The sequence below is a fragment of the Ophidiomyces ophidiicola genome, assembly GCF_022830035.1.
Source record: "Ophidiomyces ophidiicola strain CBS 122913 chromosome Unknown scaffold_6, whole genome shotgun sequence".
In the NCBI taxonomy this organism is placed as follows: Eukaryota; Fungi; Ascomycota; class Eurotiomycetes; order Onygenales; family Onygenaceae; genus Ophidiomyces; species Ophidiomyces ophidiicola.
Window position 1 is genome coordinate 433,666 of NW_026054646.1, and position 19,809 is coordinate 453,474.

General features: G+C 50.8%; 4 protein-coding genes across 4 annotated transcripts; 3 read left to right on the forward strand and 1 right to left on the reverse strand.

The window, feature by feature from the left end:
* Positions 1-2,945: 2,945 nt before the first annotated feature.
* LOZ57_002303 (uncharacterized protein) lies at positions 2,946-7,621 on the forward strand (the record flags this gene model as incomplete). The annotated part of the gene is made up of 9 exons (XM_049251378.1): positions 2,946-3,514; positions 4,502-4,520; positions 4,602-6,422; positions 6,476-6,551; positions 6,607-6,737; positions 6,803-6,819; positions 6,877-6,918; positions 6,973-7,265; positions 7,326-7,621. The coding sequence occupies 9 exons, from the start codon at positions 2,946-2,948 to the stop codon at positions 7,619-7,621; spliced, it is 3,264 nt and encodes a 1,087-aa protein (XP_049109678.1).
* A 3,652-nt stretch (positions 7,622-11,273) lies between these two features.
* Positions 11,274-13,228, forward strand: LOZ57_002304 (uncharacterized protein; the record flags this gene model as incomplete). Its single annotated transcript, XM_049251379.1, has 4 exons — positions 11,274-11,314; positions 11,371-11,696; positions 11,753-12,927; positions 13,001-13,228. The coding sequence occupies 4 exons, from the start codon at positions 11,274-11,276 to the stop codon at positions 13,226-13,228; spliced, it is 1,770 nt and encodes a 589-aa protein (XP_049109679.1).
* A 1,199-nt stretch (positions 13,229-14,427) lies between these two features.
* LOZ57_002305 (uncharacterized protein) lies at positions 14,428-16,755 on the forward strand (the record flags this gene model as incomplete). Its single annotated transcript, XM_049251380.1, has 3 exons — positions 14,428-15,172; positions 15,301-16,465; positions 16,533-16,755. 3 exons carry the CDS (start codon positions 14,428-14,430, stop codon positions 16,753-16,755), a joined length of 2,133 nt encoding a protein of 710 aa, XP_049109680.1.
* A 1,277-nt stretch (positions 16,756-18,032) lies between these two features.
* Positions 18,033-19,569, reverse strand: LOZ57_002306 (uncharacterized protein; the record flags this gene model as incomplete). Its single annotated transcript, XM_049251381.1, has 2 exons — positions 18,033-19,019; positions 19,078-19,569. The coding sequence occupies 2 exons, from the start codon at positions 19,567-19,569 to the stop codon at positions 18,033-18,035; spliced, it is 1,479 nt and encodes a 492-aa protein (XP_049109681.1).
* Positions 19,570-19,809: the final 240 nt, after the last annotated feature.

The window sequence follows — 19,809 nt, forward strand, 5'->3', positions numbered from 1 at the left end:
ATAGCTAGCCAGCTCCAATCCGGGTGTAGTTCAGCTTGTTGCTAATTTGGAGTAGCGCATTGACATTCCTCTGTGCTGGCATCTCAGCCGTGACGCAATTAAAAAAAATTCACCGCACATTGTGAAAACGGCTGTGGTGATCCTTCGTGAGAGCTCACGTCCGGCATTTCTTATTCGAGATGAAATTTTCTCGAGCTGAAGAGGGCATGCCAATGAGCGACAACATGACGCCAGTGGCAAGCTGTTGGATGGGGGAAATTCTATTATTAGTTCCGCCGTCTCGGCCTACTCGTTGGTCTTAAGCCCGACAAGGTTCTGGGTTCAAGGTGCGAACATGCCGCGCGTGCCGTTCCGTCCATTGAGTATGAATGGTCTTGGTAGTCAGTCTGGTGAAAGAAAGGTGAACTTATATGTTCCGAGTACTCCGCAAACAAGCTGCCCATGCCTCGACAGCCGTAGATGATGTAGTCCTAGTTATAAAACGTTAGTCTGTAGAGTAACTAGCTCACGTGGGAATTGGGATAAAGTTTGGTTAGTTCACTAACTGACTCAGGCAACTCTCAGCCACCAGCGCGATCTCAACGACATCAAACAAACCTCAATGGTTCGATTTTGGTCGACACGATCTTTGTATCCGCAGTGTAATGTGAAGATGGGACACATTCATCGCACCGCCAATGCAGGTCTATTTTCGCTTTGATAACGGCCGAGCAAGGATCTAGGCCGGAAAATCCGACTCAGCATGGAGGCTATGTTTTTTGTACCAGCGATAATTGAACCCGCTGCTGTGCAGTATTTGTAATGGCTGGACCACTATGCTGGGCTCTTTCTTCACACTAGTAACTATCACTAGGCCGAGAGGCGGCGTTTCCGCTTTACGTCAACGAACCGTGCCCCCCCCCCCCTTGACGAATTGTTCTCGGCTGACTCCGCTGAGGACTGCAGCATCGTTGTATTTGACCCTCCAATCAACTATTTCATACGAACCAGAGATGAATACTAGCTCTCCTCTCAAATGTATGGATTGTTCGTTTCAAGTCACCAATTAAGACGTTCCAGTAAATGTGTAAATGATCACCAAGTTCAGTTGACATGTATAGTGCACCCATAGCTTATGGTATAGGTACTTTTCTACTCCGTGGCTCAAGTTTAGATTCAGCATGTATTATCCTTGATATCTTAATCTAGCATATATTTATATTATCTCTACTGTCCCACTCTGAATGCTTTTTTAATTCTCAGCAGTCAGTAAGCTTACTCTCATAGAGAGAAATCTTATTCATCGAGAGTAGAAGACTTCTCTGTCGATAAACTATCTTTGAGGATAGTGGGATTCGTAACCACAATGTTCTTTCCCAGGTGGCTGCTCCCCAACAATGGAACATGCTGGAAGGATTCCTGCAGACGTTTACCAACTAACTAGGTAGTACGCCATACACCCTCCATGGTTTTTGGGGATTCACAGTGATTATTATCTCGTCATTCGGCACCATCGCCCTAACATACGGCATAAATAGGAGGAAATTCGTGTCTTTTTACATGGCTAGCGATCTCACGCATTATTAACCTGGAATTTATGAATTGAGTCGGGAGATTAGGATGGCTGGGCATTGGGATTTGAAGTCATGGTTGGTGGAAGATGATCGTCTGGCACGAAGTACGTTGTCGCAATATTGAAAAGAAAAACAACTGGGATTTCCTCACCGCGAAGGGCATACGGAGTACTCAGCTGCTCCAGCAATTAGCGGGCCAGCAAGTGGCTGCCGGCCGGCCGAAGACTGGATGTTGTAGAAGAGAGTTAGGGCCAAAAGCACGTTGCTGGGAATGGCGGGTAGTTAGTTAGGCCCGAACGCACTCCGTTTCACCCTTTCCAACCTCTCCGAATCATCTGAAGAGCACCGGATCTTGGACGCTGTCGTGGTTCCAACACCTCCCAACAGCAGGGATCGAGCACCAAGTGATCATCAACCTTGGGACCCAATTCTATTTATAATTAGTTAACTAGTTAACTAGCGACTCGGCAGCTGCTCCTTTCTTTTGGTGTCCGGCTTGATTCAACGTGTCTCCCAGTCAAACCCCTCTCGAAGCACCCCGTATTCAAAGCATAAAATTTCCTTGCCGCGCTTAGGTCACTTCTGCGGAATAATGAAACGAGACCGCCATACGAGGCGCCCGCCAGAAGCTTCAGCGGCCACACTCTCCATCCAGGATTGGCCAGATCGCGCCCGAAGTTGGTCTGGCTGCTGCCAAGTTCGCCAGCCGTCGTTGCCCCGAACCACTGATCTCTATGTCGTGCGAGGACCGGGCGAGTTCTCGACGCTTCGGATGGCTTGGGCAAAAAACGTCAACAGCGCACAAGACGGCCCTTAACATGCCCCCCTAGTCTACGAATTTCAACAGGCCTGATCCTCGCGGCCGAGACGCCCAATTATGTTACTGCCGATGAGCATCATCTCCTCACCAGCACTCTGGGTGGCATTGACATTGACGGTGTGATTGTGGCCAATTTGCGTGCCTGACACCGTCGTATGCGGACAATTAAATGATCCCTTGCTTTAGCGCGGGTCCCGGCTATCCGTGATTCAAACTGATGAATCAGCCGGATTTTCGCCATCTCGGGGCTTTCTTGACGAAATACGAATCCATGCACGCCTATAACACGGTTAGTTGGTTTGGCCCGTCCGCCTCCGCCGCCTCTGTTGGGAATGGGGCAAATATATTCAGCCATGTGGCCAAAGAATTTTTGCGCATGGGTATATATCTCACCTTGTGATTGTTGGTTCCGCCCTCGTGGAATTTCTATTCCACCATGTTGACGACATTATTCTGTGCGTGCTGAGAGGGCGCGGAAAAGTCCCAGGTTTATATAGGGCTGATTTGCCCTTCGTCGAGGAATATAATAAGTCGGATATTGCAACACACCCGGATAGACAGAGGGAAGAACAATGAACCGGACACGGCAGTCTACCGACTCTGACTGGGTGAGGGGAGGATACAGCACCGCTTATTCCGTTACCCAACACCTTGTGCCACAGGGAGAAGCCTCCAGGATGTTCCCAACCGATACCAAAATCGAACGAAATTCAGATACCTGCCAAAATCCAAACGATTCCCGCTCTAATCGCTGCAGGAGCTTATGGGCCAAGTTGAAGAAGCCCAAGAGCGAGGATGGTCGGATGGAAGAGGACGCTTTTGCAACTCCCAATAAAAAGACCCCACGACGTGCAACAGTTGGGGCAAATCTTGTCTGGGACTCCAAACAGCAGATGTGGCTGTTTGCCAAAGAAAACCTCGCCGTGGCCGACGCCGTAAGAAAAGAGCCCCGTGGTCCATCGTCACTTTCTTCCACGTCTACAGTCAATTATGCCGAAGAAGATCTGCTTTTTGCGCAGCTGCCAGGTCATTATACGCTTAGCAGCATATATAACTGTATCAATCACGACCAAGCACTGCCTGCCTACGATCCTGTTGAGCATGCCGACGATGTTGGTCGAAGAACAAGCGCAGATGGGCAGTGGGTGCTTGTGGCGCGGGGCTCCCTAAACTCCACTTCGACAACGTGACATTTACAGACGCATTTGACGTGGAAGAATTACCGAAGCTCTGAAGTCTTGAAGGCTTTGTTTTTGGGTATTCGCGGAGCTCGACATTTTGCCCCATTAGGCTCCCTCTGACGGGCAGAGTGGAACATTCAGACCGTGAGTGTTACCTTTTGTTAGACGAAATCTAGCATATCTCTAATCTGGACCTTTTTCTTCAGGACTCGAATTAAGTGAATTAAACTCAGTATGCATTCAATGGGTTAACAATCAGTGCCATACCACTATATCGCGGGGAGGTATATATAGCGTCCTCTAAGCGGTGCACGTCTTTGGCTTGCGCTGCCGGAGACATCAAATGCTGGAATAGATTAGATTGCAGGTGACGTCTATATGCGTGATCAGTGATGGCATTACTACACTGTACAACCAATGGGTATTAGCCGGATGTTCCTTTTTAATCAAGTGGAAACCCCACACTTGTTCCCTTTCCATTTCCCCAAACATGTCAGAAAAATGGATACCTCCATCAGATATCAAAGAACTATGTGGTACTTTCATCCACCACTCCATCTTTGTCCATCCTCTGTTTTTTCCTCAACTAGCAACTCTTTACAGTTGAGGTCTATCCTCCATTCAACATCTAGCACATAGTATGCATCTCTTTCAACTTTGGCGTCTCTCGGCAAATAAACAGCTATGCACATGTTGAGTCTGTTCCCCAGCCGATAAAAATGCTCGGCCTTGTTTCTCAGTCAATGACTCAGGCTGCTGTTTATTTACCAACACGTTAACAATTTGATAAAAAACTTGAACTGCCATATTATCTTCTGTTACTCTTTCTCTTATCAACCTTTTGTCTTGACCACCTTTTGAAACTTGTGTTGGTATACTATCTACCAATTTCATTTAGGAATTTATTTTGCTTGACTGCCTCTATTTCAACTAACTGCAATTACCAGTCTTCAAGGTGCTTTCAAAGTAAGTAAAGACCTTTGTGCTCTGTTCCTGCATACTTGATAATGCTCCTGTCGATATAGTCTGATCCTTCCGCCAAATTAGAATATGACCGCAAATTCGATGGAGATTTCTGGCAGATCAAGCCTAGCATCTCTTTTTGAAAATCCTGAATTGTTTGTCAATGGTGATTCCTCCATCAAAAACATTCAGAATGGCATCAAAGAAGGCTTAGGCCATCTTCAGAAACTCAAAGAAATATACACTAGGTACGCTGGCAAAGCCTGGCTTCGAGAGATCGAGGAAGTTGAAAAGAAATCGAATATCTATAAAAGGCACGTCATTGGCCTCTTCGGAGAAACCGGAGCAGGCAAGTCGTCTCTGATCAATGCTCTTATTGATGAGGAACGAATTGTGCCTACGAATGGCATGCGCGCTTCCACCGCTACAGTTGTTGAAATAGCCTATAATCATGATTCTACTCCTTACCGAGCTGAAGTGGAATTCATTACTCGTGAAGAATGGGCTTCCTATTTGCGGGTCCTCTTCGGCGACATCAGCGACCAAACGTCGGATAATACGTTGAGGAATGATAAGAACAATGAATCTACAATCGCTCTTGCGATGATCAAGGCAGTTTATGGCACTGGCTATCAAAACACCGAAAATTCTAATATCGACGACTTCTTGAATCACGAGAGAGTAGTTGATATCCTTGGGCAGGTAAAATGTTTTGAACATAATGACCCAGATACATTTTACCGCGAAATCCAACAATACATCGATTCAAAAGATAGAAACTTGACCAGCTCTTCGGATATGGAATATTGGCCGCTAATTCGGGTCGTGCGCGTCTATGTTAAATCATCAATCCTGAAGACGGGTGCGGTGATAGCAGATTTACCTGGAATCCAGGATTCGAACCCAGCTAGAGCTGAAGTTGCGAATAAATATCTTAAGGAATGCTCCAGTATCTGGGTGTTAGCACCCGTTGTCCGTGCTGTGGACAACAAGACCGCCAGGAACCTTATGGGCGACAGCTTTAAGCGCCAGCTTCAAATGGACGGTTCGCTGCATTTCGTTTCAGTCATTTGTACGAAAACGGATGATATATCATTCGTCGAGTTTGCCCAGACAGCAGCAATTTCTCAACTTCACGGGGAGACACGCGATGCAATACAGAACCTTAGGGCCAATATTGTGTCTTTAAGAGCTCGAGAACGAGAGTTAGAGGCCACTAAAGCCGACGTTAAGGGAAAATTTGAGATCGTTGATGCCGAGCTTGATAGTCTTCTGGAACACGCTAACTCCCCTCGAGGTGGCCCAGATACCACTACTCTCTTGGGGCAAACATCCCAGATGAGGTCGCAGTTAAAAGGCCAAGTAACTAATCTAGAAAGAGATATTGCCGACATCGAGGGCCAGGTTGCACTAGCAATGGGAGATATTGATGGCTTGAATTCAATTTTTGAGAGGGAGTGCGTTGCTCTTCGAAATAGAACCGTAAAAGCTTGCGTCAAGGAAGACTTTGCGGGGGGCATCCAAGACCTTGACCTCCAGGGTAAGAAAACGGAACCAGAAGGTCCGTTGACACGGGATTACCAGAGCCTTGCAGACTCTCTTCCGGTTTTTTGTGTGTCGTCCAGAAGCTACCAGCAGCTTCAAGGCCGAATGACACAGGATCGAGAAGTCATTAAAGGTTTCCAAACCTCTGATGAAACGGAAATTCCCCAACTTCAGGCCCATTGTGCCGATAGTACGCTTCCTGGTCGCCGAGAAAGGGGTTTGGAATTTCTAGACCACTTGGAGCGACTATTCAATTCGCTTAACTTTGGTTTGCCAGTAGATAAGACATCAGCCTTGGAGATCAAGAGGAGGATAAAAGACCAGAAATGGTTTGCCGAAAAGTCAGTGGATCTTGAACGGGTGAGTATCTTTACTCTAGATTCTGTCTGGCGCCAGATCTGACTATGTTATAGCATTACGAACGGCAAATTGCGGAATTCGGCGATGCGTTGCATCAGATCATTGAAATCGTCGTTTGTAGCAAACTTGGTAAAACCTCAACCAAAGTATTGATGCCTCGCGTAATTATCTAACCTTGTCTTAGCTTCTGCTGCATCTCGTGCCGAAAGAATGGCTCTTGTCGTCCTAGAAGGTTGGGGTGATCAGCTTGCATGGAACACTTTCAAAGCCATCTGTCGACGGAATGGAAAGTATACTAGGGGTACACAAACCTTCGTTCGTCTCCCTCTCTCTATCCCCTAACTTCCCAAGATTTATACTTACGAAACACTTAACTACAGAATCTGAATTACGATCTGTAAGAATCAGGCAGCACCCTTTTTCATTACAAAGGATTACAAACTAATTATTACAGCTGTGAGCCTCTATTAACTGCCCTTCAAAACGGCTGGGAAAAGTAGGCGGATTGACCCATCTCAACCATAGATGATAATACTGACAACGATACTAGAGCGTTCACCGAGGATTTCGCAGCTGCATTGACACGCCTTGTCAAGAATTGTAATCGGATAACCAGCCTTTTCTACCAAGAGGCAGAAGCCAATCTTGTGGTTCTTGCGTCTAATGAGAAGCAGAGGAAAAGGTTCCAAGCGCAACTAAAAAGATACAAAAACATGTTCGCACATATACACTCGTCATTGCACGGAATGGTCCGTCTTGAACAGCAAAACGCGAGTCGTATAATCGAACCAACTGTCCGAAGCGCCCTTACCCCTGCGTATAGTATTGCTTCCCAATATAGTGGTAAGCCATCAGTCAAATTTCCACAAGACGATTCTTGAGGAATATTAATGTCATACATAGGGGATGGTTGCTACCGACGTATGAGAAATGTCGTCGGAAGGCAGATTGCAGAGAACATTCCAACGATGTTTGCGTCGGCCCAGGATGAAGTCATGGCAGTAGTACGCCGGCTATCAGCTAAGTTAGAAAACAAGGGCGCTAAATGCGTAGAGGAGATCCGAAACATGGTGATCCAAGATTTCACGAGAATCTTGGAAGATAACCCTTCAGCGTATGATATGAACCGAGAGGTTCAGGAGGTTCTGGAGAACATTACCATGTTCAAGGACGAAGTCACTCCAATGGAGGAAGACTAGCAACCAAGCGCTACCAATCTCTACCACGTACCTTTTTTTGTACTTCGTAAAGCAAATAAATAGTTTTTGTCATTGTGTGATCCTATGATGCCCAGTCTTTCAAGAAAACGGGGGTTGACCCTCCCCTTCCCCGTGAGATCTTATTCCTTCGCCCAAGCGAAAGGGCCTCGTTCCAAAACAGAAGGGAACTCTTGTTCCTCTGAGAGAACCGCCCGCCGCGGAACTGGGTTGCGCGGAAAGGATACGAAATCCCAACAGCACGACACTCTCTACTTGCCTCTGGCATCCTTGGATTTAGCAGGCGCTTCTGGCACTCTTAAATAGAGCCTTTGGACGATGATCATGCCGACCAGGGCAGTACTACTGCCAAGGGTGCTGTTTGGCGGTGCGAATCTTTTCAACATCAGTAATACATGTTGATCCTGGTGTGCACGTCAACGTGTTGTTTGACTTGTATGTTCCAGATTCATATTTCTTTTCTTCCTACCAACAACCCTTGAGTGTCTACTATTATATGGCCAAAACGTTGTCTGCATGATCAAGGACCCGGATAGGCGGTGTGTCCAGGCGGCGGGATATTGCAATCCAAGCGGAGCTCACGCTATGAGGTATTCCTATCCTCTTCTTGCAGTTCCACCACTTTTGGAACCTTGGTATTAGATCCTTGGTCATAGAGGACATAGATGGAGTGAACTAGCTAGTCTATGGCAGCCAAATTATTCACTAGTTGACTAGTTATAACTATGCAGCACGCTCTATGAGTATTCAAATGTGCTGGAATAGTTGAATAATGCTTACGAAGTATTAAGTATATAAAGAGCTTTTGGATGGGGAGAAAGTAGCCGTGTATTTTTCGGCTGGGGCATCTGTCATCATCCCTGTGTAATGACGATAGCTATTCAAATGATGAGCACATCATCCAACTCCGACCCGAAATGTGTGCACCGTACGGAGTTATTGGATAAATTACTTCACTCATAAGTATGGTTTCTCCCCAAAAAATACTCGCCCGAATTTCCTTCATAGAAGGAGGGTGGCGGGAATATAGGATTGCTTCACAAGACGAGATAGTGTGAGGTCTTGGATGAGTGGCCTTCCATCGACTCCAGCAGCCGATACGGGGTAGCGCGCTTCAGTTCAGGGTCGTCACTGATGTGGATTTTGCAGTGCGCTTGTGGAGTGCCGTTGTAAGCCTTTGTTCAATACAAAATGGGGCCGAACGTTGTGCCTGAAGATCATCAAGCTAGCTTTAGCTCCACTGATCTCCCTGCCGCGATGCCCAGACTAGGCTTAACTCAGGGCAAGAATGATGTAGGTGCTCATAGTATACGGAGCATCTCACCGGCGCGCAGATATCCTCATTGGGGCTTAATAAACATGGCACTTGTTTCAATACTTGCTACCGAACCGGGAATCTTGCAACGACGTTATTCCCTCGTGATGAGGGTGGTGCTTCCTCCGTTACCCGCCGAGAACATACTTGCCACACCAAAAGTAGCCGACTCATCCGGCTCCCAATTGCCAAGCAGGGGGGAGGAGCCAAAAATTTGCTTCTGGATGCTCAAGTAGGGAAACCAAGTACTGGCGACCAAGGAACATGTTCAACGTGGCGCCCGCCCAAGGTTGGCCCGACCGTTGAACCACGCGAGAATGTGATCTGTTGCACCAGGAAAATGTGGCTAAAAATTCCTGCTTGTCTATCTTGTCTAGCTGCAATAATAAACTCGGGTTTACTGCGATAGCAGGGGGGGCCTTTTTGATATTAGCATTGAACGCGGGATAGAGTCAATATTTGTTTTTCACTCGTCGTTATTTTCATTAACTACAACATACTATTGTCTCGATGGAGCGGCCCTGGAGAAGCGGCCAGACTCTCCTAAAGTACTCCGTAGGCGTTGTCCCTAGTGATGTCGCCATCGAAGTTTTTCAGAATCGTTTTGACAAAGTTAAATCCTTCGAGACCGGCAAATCAAGCACGATAGCTGTGGGGTTTAAGAAGCAAACTATTGAAAAATGGCCTTGACCCTCGGGCCTAGGCGAGGTCAGCGTCTCAGGACGGATATGTATCTGAGGACTTCCCTGTTAGCCTTCTAGTACATGCTTGTTAGGGTAACTAGCCAAGAGGAACGTACCTACAATCAGGGCCCCATGCCCGTTGTGCAAGCAAGGCTGGAGCGCCAGGAGGTAGGGCTGAAAACCTACGCTATGGCTCCGAAGTGGCGGTCACCAGGGAGAACTGTGTCATCATTCCACCGTCGGACAATCTGATCTGACAAATAACTATTCTCCGAACGCCGCCCTGGTGTACCGGTCGGCAACGTCCCAGCGAGCCCCCGCTTCGAAGCGCCCCATCGAGGATAGGCGGACGTTCTGGTTGCTCTGGGACGCAGAAGCGACGGTTGGCGACCCCACGGCGCCGCACAACAGCCGCATGCTCGACGACAAGCCGGCATCCGCCAGCCGGAGACTTCCAGCGTCCGACTCCGTCGCGTTTGAAGTCGTCAAAAAGGATGAAGACGCGGCCCGAACAGGCTAGCACGGGGGCGGTACTAAGCCCGATCGGGCCCCGCGCGGTCACGCTTCGTGCATCCCAAACGTCGTCGCGGTTTGAGATTTCGACGTCGCTGCTTCACCCGCCTGCTTTGGGCCATCTCGCACAGCCCGGCGTCCAGGGTTGCTTGTTCTCGCACGGCGTCAAGATGTCGCTACTGCTCCCAGGGGCTGGGCCTCGCCCGGCTCTGTGTTCTCCCCTCTACGACCGCACTGACGCGCTGTTAGTTTCGCATCTCCCAGAGAGGGTCGGGCGCTTCGATGCCCCGCCGTAACTGGCCCATGCTGGCGCCAATGGTGATCTACACGTTCTGCTGGAAAAATTCGCTCGGCCAGAAGGGGATTCGCCCCGGCGCTGGACTGTGCAGTCTGATAAATATCTGTTCCTCAGCGTTTCTTGGCGGCCATCCTGGGCCCGGCGATGATGAGACGCCCCTGTTCTCGATACAGCACGGTCAAACAGCTGAAAGCCTTTTTATGCGCAAATCCTTTTCTCGACGCCTGAGCGATGAGACCCTCCCGTCTCGTCCTGGCGATTTATCGTGTCGGATAAAAAAAATGGTTCGGTAAATTGGGTTAACCTTTGCCGCCGAGGCTGTTTATTTTCGCGAATGGGCGACCATATCATATCACTACTGCCCGAAAGGATTGATATAGATATAGTCTTTTTGTTTCTTTCTGGATTCCTCTTTTTTTTCTCTTCCCTCTCTCGTATGATGCCCTGAACTCCACACGGTTCAAGTCACTCCTTTTTCCAACACACTCTTTTCAAATATTTGTTTTTTTTCTGTTAGAGGATGTGAAGCTCTACAATCATTACCTTATCACAGATTTTAAATCAATACCAGCCTTTCGCGACAGCCTTGGGCATCATCAGCCTATACCCCTGAACTTGAGCCTCATTTATTCGGCCATTCATTCGATCTTTACAAAGATATCACTTTCCTTTCCATCTTCATTTACTTTTATATCTGTTCCATTTTTTCATTATCTACTTAATGATTGAAGCCCATCCTCGAGAACGGTCTCTACTTCTTATTTTTCAGCGCTCTTTCGTGACGATACTAAACCTAGTGTCCACTTTTTTCTCGACTTAACCAAGATGTCAACAAATAAAACGATATCTACGCAAGGCCCACAAGAGTATGTTTATTATATTTAATAGATAGAAACGTTTGACTTAATGACCTTACTGGTAGGAATCTTTGGCCATCCACGCTTTCCCCTGTCCGGTTTCTCCCGCCGTGGGGTAAAAGAATCCACGACATGAGCGAGTTCATGGGCGAAAATACGGTGGATTCACATAAAACAATGCCTGAGGGATTGGGGGAGCAGCAGAAGGATAACCTCTTCGTCGGAAAACAGAATTCTTCCCCTAAGCTTAATATCGAACAGCCGCGACCCCTATATCACAACATATATTCCCTCCCTATGGCAGACAGTGATGCTAAAGATCCCGCCTGGGTAGCCCCAAGTTATTCCTTGCCTCAAGATGCGCTTCTTCCTGCCGAAATCCCCCCTCAAGGTAAGACCAAAGGTTCCAAAAGGATCCTTGCGTGGACAAATGCTAACCGGCGATAGACTTTTACGAGCGGCTGTCTTTACCGGTGCATTCAAGCTCCATCATCAGCGATGCGGATTCTAGTCCTTTCGTGGACTCTCTCGGCCTTCTGACAGAAGACGTTGACGAGAAGTCGAACGTGAGGAAGAAGCCTCGTCTGGAAGAGCCCGAGCCACTTGCGCTGAATGCGACGGTTTCTGCCCCGCTCTCTTTCTCGCCGTACTCCTTCGCAAGCACTGCACCATCTCTAGACTTCACATTTTCGGCATACCCTGAGGTGCCAGTGACATGTGCCGCCTATACCCCCCAGCAAAGCGCGGTTTATTTTTCTTCAACCCCGCTGTCGCCTGTGCCTTCTCCCAGGCGACATTCTGATGCCACACGGTTCCGAAGCCCTGTACGGCCAACACCATCTCCTCGTCCAAGACCACAGTCAAGCCCCTATTCTCTGGAAGTGAGTAGAAGACGGCTGTCTAACAGCTCAGTCACATCCATGCCGTCGTTCGCCCCCTCTCCGTACATGGGTCGCAAATCCGCCAACTCTTCGGCCTACACATCCCCTCAGATCCGAGGGTGCCAGTTTTTCCCAACGGCGCTGGCTCCTCCGCAACCGAACCCCCTTCAGCCGGGAAATGTCTATCTGAACTCGATGTTCCCTAGCCACGACCAGTACAACACTCGGTTCATTGTTCCCGAGACCGTCGCCTCGCAGCGCGTGCCGCGAACACTACGTAGCGATGTCGATCCCGATCAGGCGTACTTCGAAGACTTCGCAGGGCTCTCTGAGCCGCCCGATCTTCTTGGGCCGCTGAAGGAGACGCCGCTCTCGCCTCCGCCTGAAGATATGATGCCAGCCGACCCCACGATGGTCCCGCACGAGCAAGACCTGCGATTCGAGAACGATCTCTACACGCCGAAGTGGGTGCGCGGCCACGGCAACAAGCGTGAAGGGTGGTGTGGGATCTGCAAGCCCGGGCGCTGGCTTGTGCTGAAGAACTCGGCGTTCTGGTACGACAAAAGCTTCACGCACGGCGTCAGCGCGGTTACCGGCCAGGCGTTCGCGGCCCCGAAGGACATTCGGCGAACAGAAGGCAGTGCCAACATCTGGGAAGGACTCTGCGGTAACTGTGACCAGTGGGTGGGGCTGGTGACCAGCAAGAAGAAGGGTACGACATGGTTTAGGCATGCATATAAGGTACGTTTGTTGTTAAATTTTGCTTCTGCCTTGTTTTTTTTTGTCTTTCTTTTGGCTAACCTCTTTTTTGCAGTGCCACAATCACTATAAGCCAGATGATGCTCTTAAAAGACAGCGGGAGAGCGAGGAGCGCCGAACGGTGTCGACGGCGGATGCCTACTCTCAGTCCCCACTGTCGATACCTGCCTCCAAGCCAGTGCCTTTGGCGCTAGGGTATCCCGGCGCTCCAACGCGCAGCGGGAACCCAGTCAACAACCCCCGCGGAGTGTCGACTGTACAGTCGATGCTGTCTATGATCTGACCATATTATTTTTGTTTTTCCGCTCTGTTATTTTTCTTTTCTTTTCCTTTCTTTTCATATGTGTTTCACCAGTGAACTACAATGGCTGTATGTATGATAGGTAGGTATTGTCTGCTTGTGTGCTGTTGATTTGCTGGGCGTTCGGGGCCATGGGTTTGTTGGCGGATAGCTAGGCTCCCCTCCTTTTCTTCCCTTCGACGCCGGCACCATGTGTGCTGAATACACCCCAGTTTGCATTGGTTTTTGGATTGGATGAGTGTGCATGACTTTACGCTGTCATCGATATGTTTTGTGTTTGTATTTATATAGAAATTGTGGATTGTTCTGGCCTTTGGTACTCGGTACTTATTAATAATTGCGAGTGTGGTAGACCCGTCAGCTGTGATATTACCGGCGCCCTTTGACCTTACAGTGAGTTTCCAAAGTCTTGTGAGAGCAGTGAAGTTTGCATGCATGAGCATGGGTCAAATATCCGGCATGCCGGTCTCCAGAGATAGGTAACTACTATAATCGTGGACCAAACAAGCCTGCTATCGTCCACGCAACTCGATACGGTGGCACACGTAGTATTATCATCATCGGATCAGCCACATTGATTGCTATGCTGAAGGAATGGAAGTCAGTTCCCGGAAGCTTTCATCTCTCGCACCTTGCTGGCGTGGCCGGCGTTAGTGTGCGGGTGGCGGGCGGCGCGGCGAGCCGTTGCAACGGACTCGACGTGTGCGATGGGGCGGGCAGCAGCCGGCCGTTGCGGGCGTTGTGGCACGGCGGATGGCGACGAGTCTGCCGTCTGGCGTCTGGCAGCGAGAGTGTCTGTCTGTCTGTCGGGGAGGCAACGGGCGCAGGGGCTGCAGGGCGGTTGGGGTTGATTGGCAGCGACGCGCAGAAGCCGGTGGAATCGCACGGCCGCTTCCATTGCACCAGCCTCGCGATTCGAGGCCAGAGACCGCAGAACCGCACACACAGACTCGCAGACTCGCAGACTCATATAACTGCCTACTCACATACTCACAGACTGCATACTCACATACTCACAGACTGCATCCCTCCCTCCTCGCACTGCCCGCTCTCACCACCGCGCCATGCTGACGCCCGCCCAGCACCATCCGTGAGCCCGCAGAGTTTTTTTTCTCCCCGACCCAACCACGGGAACCACAAAGTTTCGCGCGGTCGATTTCCCATCCTCTTCTCCTCTCCTCATGTTCCCCAAATTCCTCAAAACCCCTCGATCGCCCGACAAGAAGAAGCCCAAGAGCAGCCCGCACGACGAGCGGCCACCGGCCCCCGAGCCCAGCACCACCACTCCTAGCACTGCTCCTCCTCCTCCTCCTCCTCGCCGCCACCACAGCCAGCGCCAGACGCCTGCCACTGCCGCCCCGCGCAGCGTCTCGGACGGCCCTGAGCCCGCCTCGCCGCGCCGTCCGCCGCCGGCCAACCCACCGCCGCCGCGCTCGCACCTCCGGTCGTCGTCCACCTGGAGCTCGCGCGACACCCGCAGCCCGCCGCCCGTGCCCGCCTCCGCGCCCGCCGCCAGCCCGCCCAAGCGCCGCTCCAAACGCGCCTCGCGCTACACCTACGACGACCACCCGCTCAACCTGCCGCCTGACGAGCTGCGCCGCCTGTCCGCCATGGCTGCCGCCCGCGACGACGCCCGCCGCTCCCTCGATGACCTGCCCGACCAGCCGGACACTGCTACCACCACTACCACCACCGCCCCGACCTCGCCCGCCTCGGCTGCCACGCCTACCATGAACTCGCCTGCTACCTCCAACACCACCGAGCCCAGCAGCGTGCGTTCTAAGCGTAGCGCGGAGGAGCGTAGTCCGACCCCGCCGCCGCACATCGTAACGCCGCCTGCTGTGGATGCGGAGGCCTGCAAGCTGGCTGGGAACAAGTTTTTCAAGGCCGGCGAGTATCAGAGAGCAATTCTTGAGTATACCAAAGGTTTGTCTTTTTTTGTTGCCAGAAAAAAATTTTTTTTTTTTTTTTCCCTTTGTCTTCATTTTTCTCAATATGTGATTGATTGTGCGCAAGTCAATGGCGATGTTAACTTTTGTGCGCCCTCTGTGTAGCGGTGGAGGCTCAGCCGACATCATCCACCTACCTGTCGAATCGTGCCGCTGCCTACATCTCTGCCAATAGGTACCATGAAGCGCTGGAGGACTGTAAGCGTGCCGATGAGCTGGAGCCCGCAAACCCTAAGATCATGCACCGGTTAGCACGCATATACACAGCTCTGGGCCGGCCCGCCGAGGCTGTGAACATCTATGCGGAAATCAAACCCTCTGCCTCTGCAAAAGACAAGGCCCCTGCACAAACTATGCTGCGCTTAGTTACGCAGGCCGAAGAGATGTTGAAGCAGGACAAGGGTGGTGGTTCCATGGTGCTCTACTCGCTGGACCAGGCCGTCAAAGGATTAGGCGCGGGCATGACACAGCCTCGGAAATGGCTCCTCATGCGAATCGAGGCGTACTTGAAAATGGGCAACGTGAATTCGCTGGGAGATGCGCAGAACCTTGCCATGTCCTTGCTGCGGGACAACAACCAAGACCCCGATGCGCTGCTGCTGCGCGGCCGCTTGTTCTATCTCCAGGGCGATAATGAGCAGGCCATCAAACATTTCAAACGCGCGCTGAGTCTGGACCCGGACTCGACGCAGACGGTGAAATACCTGCGCATGGTGCAGAAGCTGCTGCGGACCAAGGAGCAGGGAAATACAGCGTTTAAAGCTAAGCGGTACCGAGAGGCGATCAGTTTATACACGGCCGGTCTCGAGATCGACCCAAGCAACAAAGATATCAATTCCAAGCTCCTACAGAACCGCGCCCAAGCACATGTTAATCTTAATGAATATGAAAAGGCCATCGAAGACTGCACCAAGGCGCTCGCCCTCGATCCCGCCTACTCCAAAGCGAAGCGCGTCCGCGCTAAAGCCTACGGCGGCACGGGTGACTGGGAAAAAGCGGTCAACGAGCTGAAGAGCATCGCGGAGAGCAGCCCTGGCGAGAAGGGCATCCAGGAGGAAATCCGCAACGCCGAGTGGGAGCTCAAGAAGAGCCAGCGCAAAGACTACTATAAGATCCTTGGCGTCGACAAGACCGCGACGGAGCAGGAGATCAAGAAGGCCTATCGCAAACTGGCCATCCAGCACCATCCGGACAAGAACCGCGATGGGGACAAGGGTGATGAGCTGTTCAAGGAGATTGGGGAGGCATATGAGGTTTTGAGTGATCCACAGTATGTTTCGGTCCCATGTGTGCGTGTTATAAGGTGCTAATCAAGCTTTTTTTTTTTTTTTTCACAGGAAACGAGCGGGCTATGATAATGGTGAAGACCTCATGGACCCTAATGACATCTTCGCCCAGGGTGGGTTTGGCCACATGGGCGGCATGGGTGGCATGGGGGGTATGGGTGGTGGCCAGAACGTGCACATCGATCCAAACATCCTGTTCAACATGATGAATGGCGGCGGTGGCGGGTTCGCACGAGGCGGCCATAACCCCTTTGAACATGCCCACAGATGGTGATCAGCGAACTCCTGGTTTGCTTTTTTCTCATTACTTTTGGTCTTCTTTTTTTTTTCTTTTTGGAGAGCCAGAGGGACCAAAAGATGGGTTTCTCCCCCATGGCAAGAAAGAGAGAGAAAAGAGAAACATGATAACCTACCTTCTGACAATTTTCTCCTTCCTGTACTTTTTCTTTTGCTCCTCTTTTTTTCTCTTTGTCTCTTTTTCCTTTCATATCTACCCCCCACTCCTCACTGCAGTAAATACCCAACTGCCCTCTTCCCCCTACATACACACTCTTCCCACCACCGCCACCCATTTTCCCGCGGCTGCTTTCATCTTTAATTTTTTGGGTGCTTGAATGGGCCTGGCATTTTTTTTCCTGCTCTCTATTACTCCCGCGGCATTGCATTTGAAATATCAAGCAATTTTGTTTGACCTCCGGCCCCCTTCCTTTTTCGGGGGCTGGCTTGGTCCACGTTGAAAATGATCGCATACAGAAAATGCATAGCACATGAAAGATAGAACAAGCAAGACTTTTCATACCATCATTGCGTCTGTTTCACCTTGATATTGTCTTTTCCTTTCTCTTCTTTTTTTCCCTATTTTTTTCAGGCTCTTTTCTCTCCTTTCTGGTCTTTTTCGATTTGTATCATTTGTGTGCGTTTTCTTTTCCTTCTTCTCTTTTGGACTTTGGACCCCTCGGCAGAATGACTTTTTACTGAGAATGATATGACAATAACCTACACCAGTCCAATGTGCTATATCCAGCCACTCAATTTCCCCTTAGCCATGGAGAAAAGCCAGAAAAAAAAGAAACATAGTTACATAGTTCTAGCAAAACTTTGGTCGAAATAGAAATCGAAATTCACCATTCAATTTTTTTCACCCCTTACCGAAGAATTCTCCTGTATTTATCTACCTGTTCTAGTTGGGCTCCGCGCCATCTTGCGCGGGCTTTGCGCACACGCGCACAGCCCTTCTTGGGACGGGCTGTTTGATATCTTGGCCGTACTTTCTTTTGTTATAGGCCGTGTCTAGCAATTCTGGAGCTCTTTTAAGATAGCTACCCACTGGCCGAGACATTTGTATGCAAGGTACGCGCGATCCTTCAATAGTCCACTTATATTGGGGAGAGAAGAGGTTTTAGCCTATAGCTAACTATTTGCATATACCCAAGAAAAGACAGGCATTTGAATTCCAAACATATACAAAGAAATCCTAAAACAAGAAACAAAACACACATTATTCCATTCCATCCCATCCCATCACTCACTCACTCACTCACTTACACTGCCTCACTCCCACTCCTCGCGCACCCAAAACTCCACATCCCCGCTGGTCCTCCCACTCACCTCGACATCCATGCCCTCGCTCCCCCACCACCGGCTCCGCGCCGACTGCCGCTCATTCACCTTCTTCACGCCCTCGGCCTCGCGCCGCCCGGTAGCACTCACAAACACGTCTGCACCGCCGACCCGCACCGCGCCGCTGCCGCTGCGCGCTCGCACGCGCCCCGCCCACGACCGCGGGTACGACACGCGCACCGAGCCCGAGCCGTGTGCCGCGTGCACCGCCTCCGCGACTGCTACTTCCGCAGTTCTGGCGGCAGTCCCGGAAATCAGCGGCTCGGCGAGCATGAGGTGTGTGCTGCCGGAGCGCGTGGTGGTGGCGATGGAGATGTTGGCGGTGGTGGTGGGCAGGTCGCGAAAGACGAGCGGCGTGAGCCGCGCGTCGATGCTGCCGCTGTGCGCGGACAGGTGCACGCTCGAGGAGAAGGCGACGTTGGCGGTGATCTTGCCGCTGCGGGTGTGGATTTCGATCTCGTATGGCCGCGCGGGGATGGGTGTAGCGGCAGCAGTAGAAGTTGTACTGTCTTCTTCTCCCTCGCTTCTAGTATCGAGGGAGTGTTCGAGCATGTGTTGGATTTCGCGCCATGCGGATTTCATCTCCTTTTTGAACCGCTCAAATTCATGCTTGAAGGTGCCCCTGAAGCCGCCATGGTGCTTGCCATGCCAGCTGTCGCTGCCGGGCGTGCGAAAGTGCACCGAAATGCTTCCGGACCGGGTGTTGAGGATCAGTTTGGCGGGCTTGGCCGGGTCGTTGGGGTCTGCGGGCTGCGGAATGACTTCTACGGCAATGGAGCCGGATCTAGTGCTCAGAGAAAGCAAGTCATACAGTGGGTATCGGCCCCAGATGCCATCAGACGACTTGTGAATCACAATTTCTCTATTATTGGTAGAGCTGTCTTGTCCAAGATGGTCATTGTGATGCTGATGATGTTGCTGTGACTTGTCAGTTCTGCAGAAGTAGACAAAGAGAATCAGACCCGGTGAAACTCACCTTCTTCTTGTTTTGGCACACAAGCTGCACCACAAGCCCAACTAGAGCCAGCACGAAGAAAACCTTGAAAATGATAAAACAGATTCTCTTCTTCGCTGATCGACAGTGGCGCGGGCGCTCTCGAATCCTCCCACAGCAACCGCGCCTGCGAGCCTTTCGGCATCCCGCCTCGGCATCGTCGTTCGCAGCACCGGGAGGATTCTCCTCCCCCTTTTTCACCTCGACCGGAGTGCCTGACGCCCCGACGACGTCCTGATATTCAGGTGGAGGAGAGTCTAGGAGGACATCGCTCTCCGAAGCATAATCCTCCTCCGCCACTGCCTCCTTCTTGGTGACACTATGGCTGTCGGACACAGACGGCGTGTATATCACTTCGCCGTTCGATGTCGTCGCGGAGTTGGATGGCGAAGGAGGGCGGCCATCCAAGACTCCGTTGTCTTCGGATTGCACCGGCGTGTATTTAATCCGGCTTTGGTTTGCCAATGGAGCCATATTTGCTGTACTCCGTCTGCTTCTCGGATGAGAGGTCGTCGTTGGTGCCCGGTTGATTGGGCTCGCTGTCGCGATCAGTCAGCAACGGGCGCCGGAAGATAAGCATGAATAGGATCTGCCATGTTAAAGGCGAGAGAGACATGACGGGCAAGGAACGAAAGAGAGCAGATCTCGAGGAAGTGCAGGATGACGATGATGATGATGCTCAGGGCAAATGGGAGAGAGCAGGCGGGCCATACT